Source organism: Dipteris shenzhenensis, chromosome 33, assembly GCF_047967505.1.
Source record: "Dipteris shenzhenensis isolate YYH24624 ecotype China chromosome 33, Dip_SZ_1.0, whole genome shotgun sequence".
NCBI classification, from domain to species: domain Eukaryota; kingdom Viridiplantae; phylum Streptophyta; class Polypodiopsida; order Gleicheniales; family Dipteridaceae; genus Dipteris; species Dipteris shenzhenensis.
Genome location: NC_141628.1, coordinates 34,488,442 through 34,502,878, shown reverse-complemented (window position 1 = coordinate 34,502,878; position 14,437 = coordinate 34,488,442). Strand labels below are relative to the sequence as shown.

General features: G+C 42.7%; 1 protein-coding gene across 6 annotated transcripts; it reads right to left on the bottom strand.

Moving 5' to 3' along the window:
• Positions 1 to 380: 380 nt before the first annotated feature.
• On the bottom strand, positions 381 to 13,788 carry LOC147880023 (TIM-barrel signal transduction protein). Of its 6 annotated transcripts, XR_015540637.1 has the most exons (11): positions 13,246 to 13,396; positions 12,944 to 13,128; positions 12,111 to 12,767; positions 11,745 to 11,951; positions 5,014 to 5,229; positions 4,710 to 4,896; positions 4,317 to 4,564; positions 4,037 to 4,215; positions 1,526 to 1,779; positions 948 to 1,440; positions 381 to 784 (listed from the first exon to the last, which is right to left on the bottom strand). XR_015540637.1 is itself a non-coding variant. In XM_087371556.1 (10 exons), the coding sequence occupies exons 2-10, from the start codon at positions 13,055 to 13,057 to the stop codon at positions 1,283 to 1,285; spliced, it is 2,220 nt and encodes a 739-aa protein (XP_087227682.1). In that variant the 5' UTR covers positions 13,058 to 13,128; positions 13,644 to 13,788; the 3' UTR covers positions 903 to 1,282. The 6 variants fall into 6 exon arrangements, 5 of the variants coding, with proteins under 5 accessions (XP_087227682.1, XP_087227684.1, XP_087227681.1 ...); XM_087371556.1 differs by lacking the exons at positions 381 to 784; positions 13,246 to 13,396 and adding an exon at positions 13,644 to 13,788 and having other exon boundaries at positions 903 to 1,440; XM_087371558.1 differs by lacking the exons at positions 381 to 784; positions 13,246 to 13,396 and adding an exon at positions 13,644 to 13,788 and having other exon boundaries at positions 903 to 1,440; positions 12,944 to 13,124.
• Positions 13,789 to 14,437: the final 649 nt, after the last annotated feature.

The window sequence follows — 14,437 nt, the reverse complement described above, 5'->3', positions numbered from 1 at the left end:
AAAATACGCTAGGGAGCCTCCAGAACTCTGCCCCTGTAAAACCGGGACATTGGGCTAAGGTTGAGGTCTTGCATGACCTCGCGTACTACCCTTGCGAAGCTGGCCATCGCGATGATCAGATCAATGGACTTCTAAAACTTTCTAATCTCCCGAAGTGCGATTGTCCCTGGCTTGAATCTATACCGTCTCACTGTAGGAGGGCCTCTTTGCCCTCGATGTGGAGGGCCTCTTCCTTGACATGTCGAAAAAATGACCAAGAAGTCCAAGCAGTCATCAATTACATGTAAGCAATGATGTCTCCAATCATCAAGAATTCTGAACTACATTGTAAAGCTGAGGTGATCAAATGCAAGTGAGTGACGCAACCTCATTAACATACCTTGTGGGAGCTTTTAAGATGCCTCCAAATACAGAGAGGGAACCGCCTTTGCCAATCAGACCGGTATTCCCCACGAACAAATGAAGTCAGAGCCTAGAAAAACTTCCCTTTATTCTGCGCCCAACTGAATACTCCATCAAACAATTTCAGAGAGAATGGCATCGACTGTCATCCTCCTAAGAGCAGTGGGTGCAAAGGCCTTAAGATCCCCATCAGCTGAAGAAAGTGCCCGCCACCATGAGAAAGGAGCCAAATAAGAGGAACATTCAATAAGGCCACTACTGGCATGTAATCTACTGCAACATTGATGGCAAAAGCCCTCTGCTGTGCCGTCACATGTTGCTCACACAGACATTCCATTTCACCAGGTTCGAGCAATGACTCCTGCCACAATGGTGATAGATCCTGCTTCAAGCAGGATTGATCTTATTTTATAGAGTTCTAGAAAAGGCTATTAAAATAAAAAAAGCCTGCTCATCCTCCCAAAGCTAGTTTTGTCATGGGGATATATTTTATTATCAATATAGTGTACCAAAATAAAAAACTCAACAGGAATCACAGGTCTTACCAGTGACCACCGCCTTTGTATAAAGCATCACTAATAATTGCTATTCATCTCTCTCTTGTTACAACTCTGCAACCTCTATATAAAGTACCTTGCAATGAATCGATTACCGGAGCCTATGGATTTGAAATGCCATTATTGTCAAATGCAAGTATGTTCATAAGTAGTGTCTTGTAAATAAGTCACCATCACATTATCACATCTAGCACTACCCTAGATTACAGGGTTTTGTGCCCCCCTTGAACTCATCATAAAAAATGCAGGATTCAGATGAGGTTATAGAAGTTTTGCCATTTCTTCAAGAAGCCCTCACAACAATGTGCAATTTAGAAAGAGCACTAAACTGCCTGCAGGGTGATAGACTTGTACTCCCGCAAGGTGCTCGTGATTGCAGCTTCAACAGGTAAACGTTCCATACTGGAGGCTCCATAAAATCCATGCACGCCGGTGGTTCTGTGCAAAATAAACTCAGCTTCTTTTGGACCTGAAATTGGACCTGCCACGTTGAGAGTCTCCATGAGCCACTTATGATGAAAAACAAAATACGGGTTTTTCTAAAACAAATGCTTAAATTCATATACCTCCATGACAAAGCACTATAATTCCTGGATTGATTCTATGTGCAGCATCAGCAATCTTTTGAACAAGTTTTACACTGTCCTTCAAAGAGTGGGATGTTTTGGCACCGATTGATCCTGAAGTCGTGAGCCCCATATGTGCAACAATAATGTCTGCGCCAGCCTGAGCCATTGCTGTAGATTCTGCTTCACTGAATGCATATGGGGTGGTCAAGAATCCCATTTCATGAGCTTTTCGTATCATATCCACCTCCAGCCTGAAGTTTTCATACACATACAGCAGTCCCTGCTGAGTTAGAAGAGATTACAATGGGAAAAGCCTTTGTCAGTTAATTATTCAGTGTATCTTCAATGTGCAACCAAGGAGACACTAAGATTGCACCCGTTTCCAGCCCCTTGCGAATAATACTCATACACAATCCTACTCTCAATGCCATTTCTTTGTTAGCTACTATCAAATAGACTTGCCCACATGATATAGGTTAGGTCCAAGAAAAAGGAAAAGCTATATAAGGAAACATAATACTCAATACAGGCGCACACACACATACAGATTGAGAGAGATTGCTTTGTGAATGCCTGTAAGTACCCTCTAAAGATCCATCAGCCTAAAATGCTACAGCACAGAATCTGCATTCCACATATACGAGCTAATATGGTTTCAAAGTACAAAACAATAGTGTAGATATCCATTCGCCCACCCCCACCAGGGCAGCCTCTCTCTTCATTTTGGGACCCTGCTCCCCACCCCTCCCCGCCCCCCCCCCCCGCCCAAAAAAAAAGGGTCTATTACGTGCACACCATACAAGTTCACAAAAAGGCTCTAATAGAGTAAATCTTAGGTCACCTTCAAGATAAAACATAGCAACAGTTTGAATGAACGGAAGCCAGGCTAGTGGAGCTTAGTGCGATATCAGTCTAATGGAGAATATCCATTACACCAACTTGGTAGCAATTAGTGCCACCATTCGATATACCCATGCTTGAGAAGTCAGCCCTTTAACCACTCCAGCCATGCAACAATGTGCCAATAATTGTCTGATACTGAAGCTTCTGTTCAAAATTCATAACCTGTTGTTTGTCATGGAGCGGGAGAGTAATATTGACAATGGTAGGGATGGGCGAGCTGCCATTTGAGCTCATGTTCGACAGACCAATAATTACCGCACAAGATTCTCTCTCCTGTTCAAAATACACTCAGAGGAAGAGTCCACAGGAATGGAGAGGAGAAATGCAGAGGGGGGTGGAAGGAGGAATGGAAGGGAGGCTGATGAGTTGAGTGGCGAGGGGAGGAAGGGCAGCAAGGGTGGGCTAGGAGCTCATGATTAAACTTTATGCGATTTCTTCTATTCATAAACTATGAGATAATAACTCCATATTTGGTCGAAATTGCTCAAAGATTGTCTCAGATCAAGACAGAGCATGGAATTTCTTCAAGATGTCTGATTGTGGCACTTATTTTTTGTCCATTGTATCTGGTGTAAAATATCATTTTACCCTCCTCATTGGTTATTTCTTTGTAATCATAGTTCATTCTCCCACCTGATTACATTACTGGTTTTCTATGGTTGAGTTGAGATTTACCCCCACATGATGTATATATACTGGGTCATCAGAGAAGCTTCTGAAGCTCTCTCATTCCTGTGCTCTGGTTTTACAAGACATGACATTTTTCCCTTTCTTCAAAGCTGTTGTTACAGGTTTTCTCTCAGCCATAAGTTAGAAAATATTGTCATCAATAAAACCATTGCACACGACATTGGTGAGTCTTTAGAAGCAACATCTCAAGATGGCACGGATTCACAGATTTAAATGTCGAAAAGCAAGAGAAGGGATATTCTAGACTTCTGCTGACAAAATTATCAATACTCATAATGGGAATAGTGGATACCAGTTCTGGTATTGGGATGTCACCATGTGAAAAAGATGGGTTTTACATAAATTAAAATTGAAGTGCAACTCCATGAGAAAGAAAAACACAGATGCGCACACCTTGTCCCTCCTCTAGACACACATACATACACATGCACACAGACAAAAGCATAGAGAATGGGCATCGACATTGTTGACATCGACTGCTTTGGGAACATGTCAGGAATTCATGTTAGTAGCCAATTGCAGGTCATGTTGAGCGACCAACAAAGAGTCTTTGTTCAAAATCTTAAGACCCTTAGTCTGGGTGGCTAGACTGACCTGGTCAGTCAGCCCTGCCTTGTCAACTAATCCAATAAGGGACAGGCATGGAAAGACGGCAAAGCTGATGTACAGCCCTACCAGGCAACTTAAATCGTTAGAATAACCTAAAAGAGGGGTTTAGCATTTCTGAGTCTATAATTGAGACTAAGTTAGTGTTGACAGTCCAGCCTTCAAATGTAAAGTTTGTTCTGCCATGAAAGCTTTGTCAAAGTCATCTCACCTGGATTCTTACATCAGAATATCTAACTCATTTGTGGAATAAACAGCATTATGTTTTCGAAATACAAAAAAGAATCAAAGCAACACGATAAAGATTACCCAAATCCCATTCCTGTCTCCTCCAAATTTTGCCGAAATATTCCATCAATAAGACCCACAGTTGGAAAATTCTGAACACCTGCAAACCCTATTTCTCCAAGCTTATGTAAAAATTTGTCCATGCGCCGAAATGGATCTGTTCCACAAACCCCAGCAAGCACTGGAACATTTTTTACAACCTGTGACAACTCAGATTAGAATGCTGGTTAGCTCTCACAGGATTTGTTATAATCAACATAAATCCCACATAGGAACATGGATTGATGCAAAATTTTTCTACCGGTAGCACTTCATCAGCCATCTCAACAACTACGCCATTTGCATCCTTGAAGGGCATAAGTCCAGACAAAGAGCCCCTTCCCGCCATCCGAAAGCGCCCTGAGTTGTAGATGACAATCAGGTCTGCACCTCCTTCCTCCTCAAACTTCGCCGAGATTCCTGTTCCAGCACCAGCACCAATAATGGGAACCCCACTAGTGATCTGTTTCTTCAACCTTTCAAGGACCGCCTGCCTCAGTTGCACTATCTCTACAGAACACCCAGCAAACATATGGCATGATTTGTGGTATCAAGACTAATCAAATTGCTTAGTCATTTAGAGGTTAGACATTAGACACAAACATGGACTGAGATGAAAGAAAATGCATATTAGCAACCGAGATGGACAGGAGACCTGGCCTTGCAGCTGCAGATACTGCTGGAATTTTGATCAACCCAGCATCTGTAAAATCCTTTGTAACAGGGGCCTCTATCTCTTGTGACTTCGTGGACCTTGCATTCTCAGGCATAATTTCTAAGAAGGCTTCTACCAATGAATCCACAAACTCAAGGTCATTTATATGGTATGGCAGCTTCTTGACCTGAATATTGGCAACCATAAAGCAAAATAACATATTAAAAACCAATGATTTGTGGATGCTCACAAATTAGTAGGTATCTCTGGGTTTTCAAACATATTGCATAAAACATCTCATTACTCGCCGTTCAGGACTTTGTTCTATTAAATTCTCCAGTTCTTCCAGTAAAGCACCAGTAGCTGCCATGTCATAGAAAGGTTTTCCAGCACCATCAAGAGCCGAAACACCCTTTTCTGGCAAAAGGACATACACAGGAGAAGTGGATGCATTGAGCTTTTTGGCTATAAACTTTGCGGCTTCTTTATTTTCTTCCACCGTGGTACGCATCAATGTAACCTGCCAAGGTAAAAAATTGTCAGCACGTCCTGAAGGCAAGCAGTCACTTGCACACAAAGACACTCTTTACAAGATACTCTACTCATCATCTTTTACAGAAGCATGCTGTAAAGCTAACGTGCCAATGATTTTCAGAATACTGACAGAACATTAAATATAATTTGTACAAGTGAACACCCAGGTTTTAAAACTACAGGTGTTATTTTACAGTCAAGAACTGAGAGCTCTGTGGTTCAATGTTTACAAATAGATTTACGTAATCACATTTCCTCATATCATTGTGATTAAAGCCAAAACCACCTAAAAGTTAGTTGGCACTATCCCTATCCTTAACAAGTCTAAGAAGCCTTATAAGCAACAAATTTAAATTCACTACAACTAAACCGGTCTATGGCTAGCAACTTAAGGGCATCAAATTCCCTAGCGAATCCAATATTGTTGAAAGCGTAAACAGCTAGATCCATTATACAGAACATTGCTCACACTTTACGAGATTTGCCAAGCTCCCTTGCTATACAAGTGCAACACCATCACCATACACAAGGCAGGGAATCCCATGGACCCATCCAACCCCATCACCATACACAAGGCAGGGAATCACAACTATGATTTGAGAGCTAAGTTGTTTGAGAGCTATCATGTGAGAGCTAAGTTGTTTGAGGTATCACTATAAAATTCTATCAATGTAGTTTTTAAAGTCACAAGGTCTAGGGATGAGAAAGAAAGAAAGTTTATTAAGTCTTTGAAAGAATAAAGGGTCTATGAGACTAAAGAGACCTGATAGAATGAGCTGAGGGGTGAAGCCTCTAAACAGGCATCAACTTGAGGATGTGATGTCAATCAAGAAAAGTTTGCAAGTTTGAAAAATGGATTGAAACATGTCCCTAGAACATATTACCAGTGCATTAATGAGTACTTCCAAAACATCAGGTTGTCCAAAGCCCTCAGATGCATATCTGTACCCACAATGGAGGGAGAGGAAAACATAATAGCCATCCTGTATGTTGATAATTCATCCTTGCATGAGATCGCGAGGAGAAGAATTTGAGAGAACCAGTCTGTTCTGAAGTCCAAAATGACAGATCTTGAAACATGCACTTGGCTTGGCAGTGGTCACATGGGACTTTCATCTTACACCAAAGATGCACTACGGAGATACTTCAAAGCTTTAGGGTTGAGGAGTGCAAGCTGATAGAAACTATCGTTGAAAGTAATGTAAAACTGTCCAAAGGGACACATTCCACTAGGTGGATGCCAAGTTTTACCACATTAGTTAGAAATACCATACCTGACATCATCTATATCGCTAGGGACTCCACTCAGTTCTCCACACAGGCGAGGAAGAACCATTGACAAGCCAGTATGATGTTACATCTATACCACATTAGTTTTCAACCAACTAGACACGGTTTTGATTTATTTTTGTTTGGGTTCGCTACTGGGCACTTCGGACTCTATGGATGGATAGAAATCATAGAGTCTTTGGTGATCCTAGTTTTTCATCTTTTGTTTTTTTCAAACGATCTCTACGGCAATCGTTTTATGATTGCTTTCAGACTCATTTGATTGACCATGATGTATATATGGCTTATACTGAGATTTTCGGTTGAGTAGTAGTTACTCCACTTTTGGAGTACCTATGAATGTAATTATTTCACTAGTCCAAGAGTCCCAAGGGTGGTAGTCGAAGAGTTGAAGGCGTCCAAGAGTCAAAGGGTGATAGTCGTGGTAGTCTAAGAGTCCAAGGGTGGTACTCCAATAGCCCGTGGTATTCTAAGATTCCAAAGGGTGATAGTCCAAGAGCTTGTGATAGTTTAGAAGACTATAAAAGTACAAGAGTCTAAAGTGGGTAATCCAAGAGGTAATGATAATCCAAGAGCCCAAGGGGGGCCCATGGCAACATTTCCTAAGCTCTTCTCCTCCAAACTGCCAAGTGTAAAAAACTCTCCATGTTTTTTTTTCTCTGGTCCATAGGTAATAGGCAGAATACACAATTGTAAACACTTGGATGCTATTTTGTGTAGAAATGTTTACGGCCAAGGAGTTGTTTGTCAAGGTCTTAAATGAGCGTTTTTTAGATGACTAGGAGGGTCAATCAGATCTCCGTATGCGTTGGTCTGGGTTAATTTGTTAGTCATATGCCTAGGGGCAAAGGTGCGGCTAACAATTTATGTGAGTAGCCAAGAGGGCCTAAGGGTATCATGCATATGGGTTAGTACCTAGCAAGTGGCTAGGATTAGCATTGAACCTTCTAGGGGTTCGTGGGTGCAACCTAGATCACGCTAAAGAAAGAAATAAAAAAGTAATACTGTTTCGTACCCAAGCTGGACAGGTTGTTACAGAGAAAGCATACGATCAGGTTGCAAATGGCTGTGTGGAGACTAGTTCTTGGAAAACTGTAGGTGATTTACTTTAGCACGTGATAGGATGTAACATATGAGAGTGCTTAGATATATGAAGGGCATGCAGGGGCATCAAGTACATGACAGATACCACACGATGGCTCTTCTTTGACTTAGATCATGCAGTTGATCTGGACTCTAGACAATCCATATTGTGCTACTGATTCCTGCTTGAAGCAAGTTGCATACTGCGTTGGAAGCAACCCACAGGCCACAATAGCACAGCAGGGCTTTTTGATAGTTCTGATATATGATAACTCGAGTTACATTGCCATTGTGAAGAACCTAGTCTTCCATACTTTACCCTTGTGAGCATTTTGGACAGCGAGGGACGTTCGAACATTTCTTCTATTTCAGATCTATCTGGAGAAAAGCTTACATCAATCTGTTGGAATTTGGACTTTACAATACATTACATCACCGTCCATTGTAAACTACTCGGTGCTTTCTATCAATTCAGACAACGGATTTTGCAGAGGCGTTTGAATGAAATGATTGCGAGTTGCCAAACACATATACTTGAACTTAAGAGATTGCAATTGAGCTGGAATTAAGACTTATACAGCTTAAACACAAAGTGACATCATTGGAAATTGTAATATGATTGAGGGGCCAAGACGGCCCCCCCCCCTTATCCAGGCTCACTTTATTCTTGAAAATGGAGATACAAGACTAAGGTGCAATGCACCTTCCAAACTGATGAACTCAGTGAAAACCTAGGACCTAGATATAAGACTCAAGAGCATATGTGCAAGGTAGACAACAAAAAGGAGGGCTTCAAGCTCAGGTTTCAACCCTTGGCTTGCCCAATCCACAAGGAAGAAGCCTACAACAATATATACCTAGATGAATCCAGGAACATTCCCAAACTCATCCTCTTAAAACACAACATAGTGCAGTTTCAATCTCATGATAGTCACTCACAAGGTTGAAAACCATAAACTTCATCATGCATAGCAGGGACTAGCTACTATGACATCCCCACTGACGTCATCAGCGCCCAACAGTGGGTGTAGACCATAGTATAAAAATATGCTCTCACACATACAAATCCACACACCCACACATACTTGAGCATCCATTTATACAAAGTCTTCGTACTGCACTCCGGAGGTGAAGGGCAGACTCAGCCATGATGAAGGCTAGCACTAAAGGAGAAGGCTAATCAAAAGGTAGTCCAAAATCTCTTCATTCAAGCTACAACTGCTTGTGAAGTCTAAACATTTTCATTTTAGTCTCTCCCCAACGAGCATCTAAATCTAAATCTAGCTGATAGGGCAACGCACCATTTAAGATAGAAAGAATTGTCACAAGCTCAGGTTTCAACCCTTGGCTTGCCCAATCCACAAGGAAGAAGCCTGCAACAATCACCACTTACATCCAACATTAGAGACAAGCACTAGTTTCTAGAAAGATAGTAGAATCAACATGAAATAGTACTGTAAATGAGATAAACTTGACAATACAGGCTCCCTTCGTGACTTGACCCTTTTGTAGTGTTCACTCATTATTGAATCTGTGCTAATCAATTTCAAGTTGCATGTCTTGCATCGCACTTTGTCATCATAGATTTGTGATTCCTCACAGGATCATTATGATTGGGCATGTCATGCCCAAGATATATGCCTCAGTGCTCGATACAAAGTTCGGTAGTTTGTAGAGCGCAAAGGACTCATAGCTGATGGACAGGCAGGCTTCCGCACAGATCACGCAACCCTAGATCATAAACTCACGATGTCATTGAGAAGCTTAGAGCACAGATACATAGGGTTTATTGCTGCTTTGTGGATCTCCGCAAAGATTTTGATACAATGCCGAGAGTTGGTCTCATCAGGCGCTTGCAGGATTTGGGATACAGTCAGGAGATCATTTGGACAGTCATGGCTCTTTATGAGAGACTCAGGTAGGGCTCTGACGGCTACAGGCTGGACAGAGGAGATCAAGAGTACTATCAGGGTCAAACAAGGTTGTCCATTGTCACCAACTCTGTTTGGCCTCTACATCGACAAGCTTGAGACCTTCATCAAGACACTAGGTGGGCCGGCTCTTTGATCCAAAGCCTCCTCTATGCACATGAAATGGTGTTAATCTCCTCGTCAATCTAGGGCCTCTAGTAACACTTGGATGCACTACACACCTTCTGTGAGACACATGATTTGAAGGTCAATCTTGGGAAAACCAAGGTTATGGTCTTCAACACATCCAAAGCAGCCATGCATAGAGAGCACTTCACATTTGATGGGTTGCTGGTGGAGATCGTTGCATCCTACACATATATGGGACTGCTTCTCTCTCGCCCGATCTTCACGACAAGACCAACGAATGCAAGCCCAACTGAGCAGAGTGTACACAGCGCTTGCCAACCTTGAGTGACACTGCTTTCACTCTTATATTTAGGGTTACTGGTGGAGATCATTGCATCCTACACATATCTGGGACTGCTTTTCTCTTGCCCGATCTTCATGACAAGACCAACGAATGCAAGCCCAACTGAGCAGAGTGTACATAGCGCTTGCCAACCTTGAGTGATACTGCTTTCAATCTCACATTTAGGATCCCTGGACCAAGTCTCTTGAGTGATAGGACCTTGTTAGCACCTAGTTAGCTCCCTGTGAAGCTCAACTTCTATAGAGATCATTGCCTACAGATGTCAGAGGATGGCCTCATCGACCCACCAGGCTAGACACAGGTCCACCTCCCCCACTTGGAGGGCTGCATCTGCGCCCTATGTGATCTACAGGAGACTAAGTCAAAGGAGCAATTTTCTTTCAAATGTCCTATGCGATATGAGATCCGAGGTCATCACCAAGGCCCTCTTCAGAGATAGGTTTGGACCCCTATCCAGCCTCTTGGTCCATCTGGATCATAGATGTTTAGCCATTCCCGAGGCTGTAGGAACAAAAACCAGCTGCTCAGGACACATAGATGAGATTGGGAGGCTCAGCTAGACTCCACATAGACTAATTTTTTCAGTCAAATAGCAGTCCCTAGGGAGATGGCATAGCCGAGACTCAGAGCAAGAGACACGACAGACCCGCCAGCATGTTGATGCACTGCTGATTTTTGGGATCTTCCCTCGATGTTCGCTAGACCAGGGATGCAACCAATTGGGGGGTGTAATGAGACATGTCCAACACAAGGGAACCTGTGAGGAGACCACAACGGACCATGTACTTTGATCGACGTCAGTGTCCTGTCATGGTTTTCATTCCTCCACAGCATTGACCACCACTAGGCCTTTGTCAGCCAAGACCCTCTTATCCATTCTCAATGGCCTTGGTTCCTCAGACGACATACAAAGGACCATCACAATGATATCACATTGTAGATCTATCTCCATGGGTTCAGTTCAGTACTCATATGTGTGTCTTGGGTGCAGATACCCATTTAGTGGTTCCACCCATTCAGCTCATTGTATTTGGCTTTTTCCGTCTTACAGACCCTTCGGTCTTTCGAAGACTTTAATAAACTTTCTTAGTTTCTTCCTTTCTTTCATGTAGCTAACTAATGGAATGCACCTGTGTAATGCTTCCCTTGCACTCCTCAACTATAGTCATACTATGCCTTGATCATTAGTGTTAAGCTCCTTACCATCTCTGAAATTAACAGACGACCACCATGCTAAAGTTGCATCATCATGATTCTTGTGGCTCTTCAATACCTTGTTCAACCTAATTGACAAAATTAAGGCAAAAACCAGATATTGTCATCTCTTTATAACTAAACTTCTAACTGCTGGGCATTTTGCAGGTCCAAGTAGGGAGATTATGCATACCAGTATCCAATTGGTTTCTCAATCCCAATCCTTATGTCCTTAATTGGTTGTTTAGAACCATCTTGGAGTGGCCCCTTACATAAACGAATCCACAACCTTCTTAAGTAATATTATCTCCTATGCTACTACGTCATGGTGCATGCTTGTCCTTCAAGGGATGTGCTACCATGACAGTTGTGTCAGAACTCCATCAACAATCTCCCTTTTCCAAGTTGCATCAAAAGGAGGACTGCAAATCTACTCGCTTTAACATTACTAAATGTCAGGGCCCACATCGACTCACTGTGCACAAAAATTTAGGAAACAGAAGAGAAAAATGTGAAAAAAGGCTATTTTACCTGATCATTGTGTACAAAAAGCTTCCGCTCTGAAAATTTTGCAGGCACTGTGTCCTTGCTTCCGAAGTTTACCATGTCTAAAGCTCCAACGCTTAACACAAGTGGAACTTTCTTCTTTAAAATTGCCTCAAAGCGATTTTTACTGCAAGCCATAACGCCACCAACCAGAAGATCGGCGACCTCCGTTGTGGTAATGTCCAAAACTCCCTGCCACCAGCATCAATTCAATGTGAAAGGGAAGATGAATTCAAACAAAATAGGAACAAAGGAAAAAGAGAGATTAAAAAAGCATGGGGACAGCGCCACACAAATGGGTCTCTCATTCTTATCTTCAATAGAACTATATTAGCGAAGCATATCCTTTACCTGCAGGAAACCTTGGGTTACAAGGCTTTCCATGGCCTTTCCTCCAGCCCCAGTCGCATGAAACACGAGAGTCTCAAATCCACGCGCTTCTAGCTTTTCTCTTACTGCATTTACGCAAGGAGTGGTTACTCCAAACATTGTCAATCCTACTTTGGGTCGTTCTTGCTCCCCATTCGGCAGAGGGGAAAGTTTCGATGCTCTGCATGCGATCATACCCGCTAGTGCACCTGCTGCATTGGATAAAATGGCTTTGCTCACGCTGTTAAGACCAGCTATGTCTACCACTGATGGTACAAGGGTGAGATCAGATGACTCAATATATGCAGATGTGTCTCCGCTTGCGACAGTAGAGACTAAGAGCTTTGGAAAACCAATGGGAAGAGCCCTTAAAGCAGGAGCAATAAGGGATGTTCCTCCACTGCCCCCAAGTCCAATGGCGCCAACCAATTGGTCCCGCAGGTGGAGGACCCGTAGATAGTTTTCAAGCGCTGCGCTAACTATTGAAATAGAAGACGCTCTGTCGCTCGGAAGAGAAGATAGTGATTTCCTGGATGGAACGGAATGATGTGAAAGAACCTCTTCCACGCTGATGGTGGCTACGTTGGATGCTCCCTGTTGGTGAAGTTTTGCGGAAACATCGACGATGACAACTTGTACCTTACGAGCAAAGATCGCATTCAGAGTTGAGAATTTAGAGGGTAAATCACGAACTATCTTCTCTTGCACAAAGGCAGCATGCAGAGAGGAGAATTACTGTTAACATGCTGAGGTGAGAATTAGCGAAACATCCAATTTGATGATGGCCGTAACGTCAAGCTCGATTGCGCAATTACCTTCTCGTCAGCTGGTAAGAAACGGGGCAAAACAGACGCGAGGGATTGAGAGAGAAACTTGAGCTCCTCGCCTTTGGTATCGATTGTGCCAATGCAACAGACGCTGCGAGCCATGGATCAGGGCTTCTTCTTGCTCGATTGTTGGGTGTGGGTGCGCTTTTCCAAAACTCACAACGATCGTCTACCTGTCCAAGATATCAGATCAAAGCTCCTAATACAGCTCCTCTCTCAGACAACCCATAAATCCAAAACGATCAAGGATGTGATGCAGCAATGACAAATCTCTGGTGGCAAGCTCTCACACTATGAAAACAGCAGATCCAGCTCAATGCTAGTGCACAGCCAAATGCGAGCTAAGCTCAATCTTTCTCCCTGTGTGAGCATCTGAATCTGATTTTCAGCTTAAATTTTGTGATCGAAGATCCTGATACAGCTCTCTCAGACAACCCATCAATCCAAAACGATCAAAGCAATGGCAAATCTCTGGTGGCAAGCTCTCACACTATGAAAACAGCAGATCCAGCTCAATGCTAGTGCACACCCAAATGCGAGCTAAGCTCACTCCTTGTGTGAGCATCTGAATCTGATTTTCAGCTCAAATTTTGTCCTAATACAGCTCTCTCAGACAACCCATCAATCCAAAACGATCAAGGATGCAATGCAACAATGGCAAATCTCTTCTCTGGTGGCAAACTCTTACACTATGAAAACAGCATATCCAGCTCAATACTAGTGCACACCCACATCCGAGCTAAGCTCAATCTTTCTCCGTGTGAGCATCTGAATCTGTAAGCTCAGATCCAATTTTGTGATGAATCCAACTGGCTCCACGCTTGAAGGATGAGATGTCGCATTGTAATTGGTTGCTTTAGTGATGTGTTTGGTGCACATTTCATGGATCAAGAAGACAAGCCTAGGGTGGGGAAAATGTCACCATGTGCCTGCATCCTGCACACTTGGCGAACTCTTTTAACAAAGGTGCATGTGCACATGAAAGCACTTGGCTCCAGCTTGTGGGTTTTACGGGGTCTTTAGACACTGTTGATTGTTTAGTAAGAAATAAGGCTTGCCCAAAATCTAAAATACCAAAAAAGAAGACGAATTGGAATTGCAGCTCGAAAAGAGGGTGGAGAGATGATGAATTGAAAGAAAGAGAGAGAGAGCAAGAGGGGGGGGGAGGGTGGGAGGGAGAGAGAGAGTGGCTAGGATTTGTAGAAAAGAAAATAGTAAGTGGATCATAAAATACCTCATGATTTCCTGAAAATAAAAAAATGACGATTTTTCTCTTCTTGGGAATCGTCTTCACTAAGACCTACCTCAAGGCAGGCCAAAAAGAAACGCTTTGAGGACTCAAGATCCATTAGGAATTGCCAAGGCTCTTTAGTTATTTGCATGCGAGTGCATTTTTTAAAAAAAAAACTATAAATTAAAACTAGAAGGTAAATCGGCGTTATTTTTCCTTGAAGGTTTTATGAATGATACCTGCAAAGTTTT